Source organism: Anneissia japonica, unplaced genomic scaffold (assembly GCF_011630105.1).
Source record: "Anneissia japonica isolate Jap-2015-1 unplaced genomic scaffold, ASM1163010v1 scaffold114775_len1858_cov140, whole genome shotgun sequence".
In the NCBI taxonomy this organism is placed as follows: Eukaryota; Metazoa; Echinodermata; class Crinoidea; order Comatulida; family Comatulidae; genus Anneissia; species Anneissia japonica.
The window spans coordinates 1-1,856 of NW_022748572.1; the positions used below are offsets into that span (position 1 = coordinate 1).

Sequence of the window (1,856 nt, forward strand, 5' to 3'; positions counted from 1 at the left end):
AAGCGCTTAGAGGCTTTGTTAAGGCATTAAGCGCTATATAAGAACTACATATTTCTTTTTTTTTTTAAATATATGTATATGCTTACTGTACATGATAAGTGTTTATTATATATTTTTAATTTTATAACTTTACAGAACCTACCACAGCAGCACAACCGACAACGTCAGTGACAACTGAGGGTAGGTTTTGACTCATGCCAAAATTATTATTTTAAGATTAATTTACAATAATAGCTTAAATTTAAATGCTTAGAGTAGTGAAATATAAAATAGTTTATTATTTTATTTCTACAGAACCTACCACGGCAGCACCACCTACAACATCAGTGACAACTGAGGGTAGGTACTTGACCCCTTCAAAAAAAATATTTTTAATATTCCTTAAATATTCGTCATTATTATCTAATATATATGCTTATTGTACATGATAAGTGTTTTATTATATGTCTTAATTTTTATAATTCTACAGAACCTACCACAACAACACAACTAACAACATCAGTGACAACTGACGATAGGTTTTTGACTCATACCGAAATAAATATTTCAAAAGTAATTTTCAGTTTTAGCTAAAATTGAAATGCTAACACGAGTAGAAATTTTGATATTGTATTTTTTTAAATTTCTATAGGACCTACCACAGCAGCACCACCTACAACATTAGTGACAACTGAGGGTAGGTACCTGACTCATAAAAAAAAATTCCTTTTCTATTTCTTAAATATTCGTTATTATTATCTAATATATATATGCTTTCTGTACATGATAAGTGTTTTAATTATATATTTTTAATTTTATAACTTTACAGAACCTACCACAACAGCACAACCGACAACGTCAGTGACAACTGAGGGTAGGTTTTTGACTCATTATTTGTTTATGTCTTTTTAAAGGTTATCAATAGTGACTAAGAGCAAAATATTTCATTTTTCAATTTCATTGTTGAACGATGATTTACTATTACTACTTCATGATAGGTGGTTTATGATATTTTTAATTTTATAATTCTACAGATTCTACCACAGCGGCACAACCGACAACATCAGTGACAACAAACGGTAGGTTTTTGACTCATACTAAAATAAATATTTTAAGATTAATTAACAATATTAGCTGAAATTGAAATGCTTAGTGTAGTGATTATGATATAGTTTATTATTTTATTTCTACAGAACCTACCACAGCAGCACAACCGACAACATTAGTGACAACTGAGGGTAGGTACTTCACTCATTGAAAAAAACAATTCTTTTACTATTTTGTAAATATTATCTAATATAAATATATATATATATATATTTATATATATATATATATATATGTGTGTGTGTGTTTACTGTAAATGATAAGTGGTTTATGATGTTTTTTTTTAATTTCGTGACTCTGCAGAACCTTCCACAGTGGCACAACCGACAACACCAGTGACAACTTATATTTCAAGATTAATTATCAGTATTAGCTGAAATTGAAATGCTTACACGAGTAGTAATTATGATATAGTATTTATTTTTTATTTCTATAGAACTTACCACAGCAGCACCACCTACAACATCAGTGACAACTGAGGGTAGGTACCTGACTCATAGAAAAAAAAATTCTATTTCTATTTCTTAAATTTTCGTTATTATTATCTAATATTTAATAATTTCATTTAGTGTTCAATGTGTTCGATATGTGTTTGATTCAATGACCGGGGTAATAATGTAAAGCGCTTAGAGGCTTTGTTAAGGCATTAAGCGCTAAATAAGAACTTCTTTTTTTAAAAAATATATATATATATATATATATATATATATGCTTACTGTACATGATAAGTGTTTTATTATATATTTTTAATTTTATAACTTTACAGAACC

General features: G+C 28.0%; 1 protein-coding gene across 1 annotated transcript; it reads left to right on the top strand.

Annotated features, from left to right (window-relative positions):
* Nucleotides 1–135: 135 nt before the first annotated feature.
* Nucleotides 136–1,567, top strand: LOC117120916 (threonine-rich protein-like; the record flags this gene model as incomplete). Its single annotated transcript, XM_033266014.1, has 7 exons — nucleotides 136–180; nucleotides 295–339; nucleotides 632–676; nucleotides 809–853; nucleotides 1,014–1,058; nucleotides 1,173–1,217; nucleotides 1,523–1,567. Coding segments are annotated over 7 exons (315 nt in total), but the record flags the coding sequence as incomplete, so codon positions are not given.
* Between the last annotated feature and the right edge of the window lie 289 nt (nucleotides 1,568–1,856).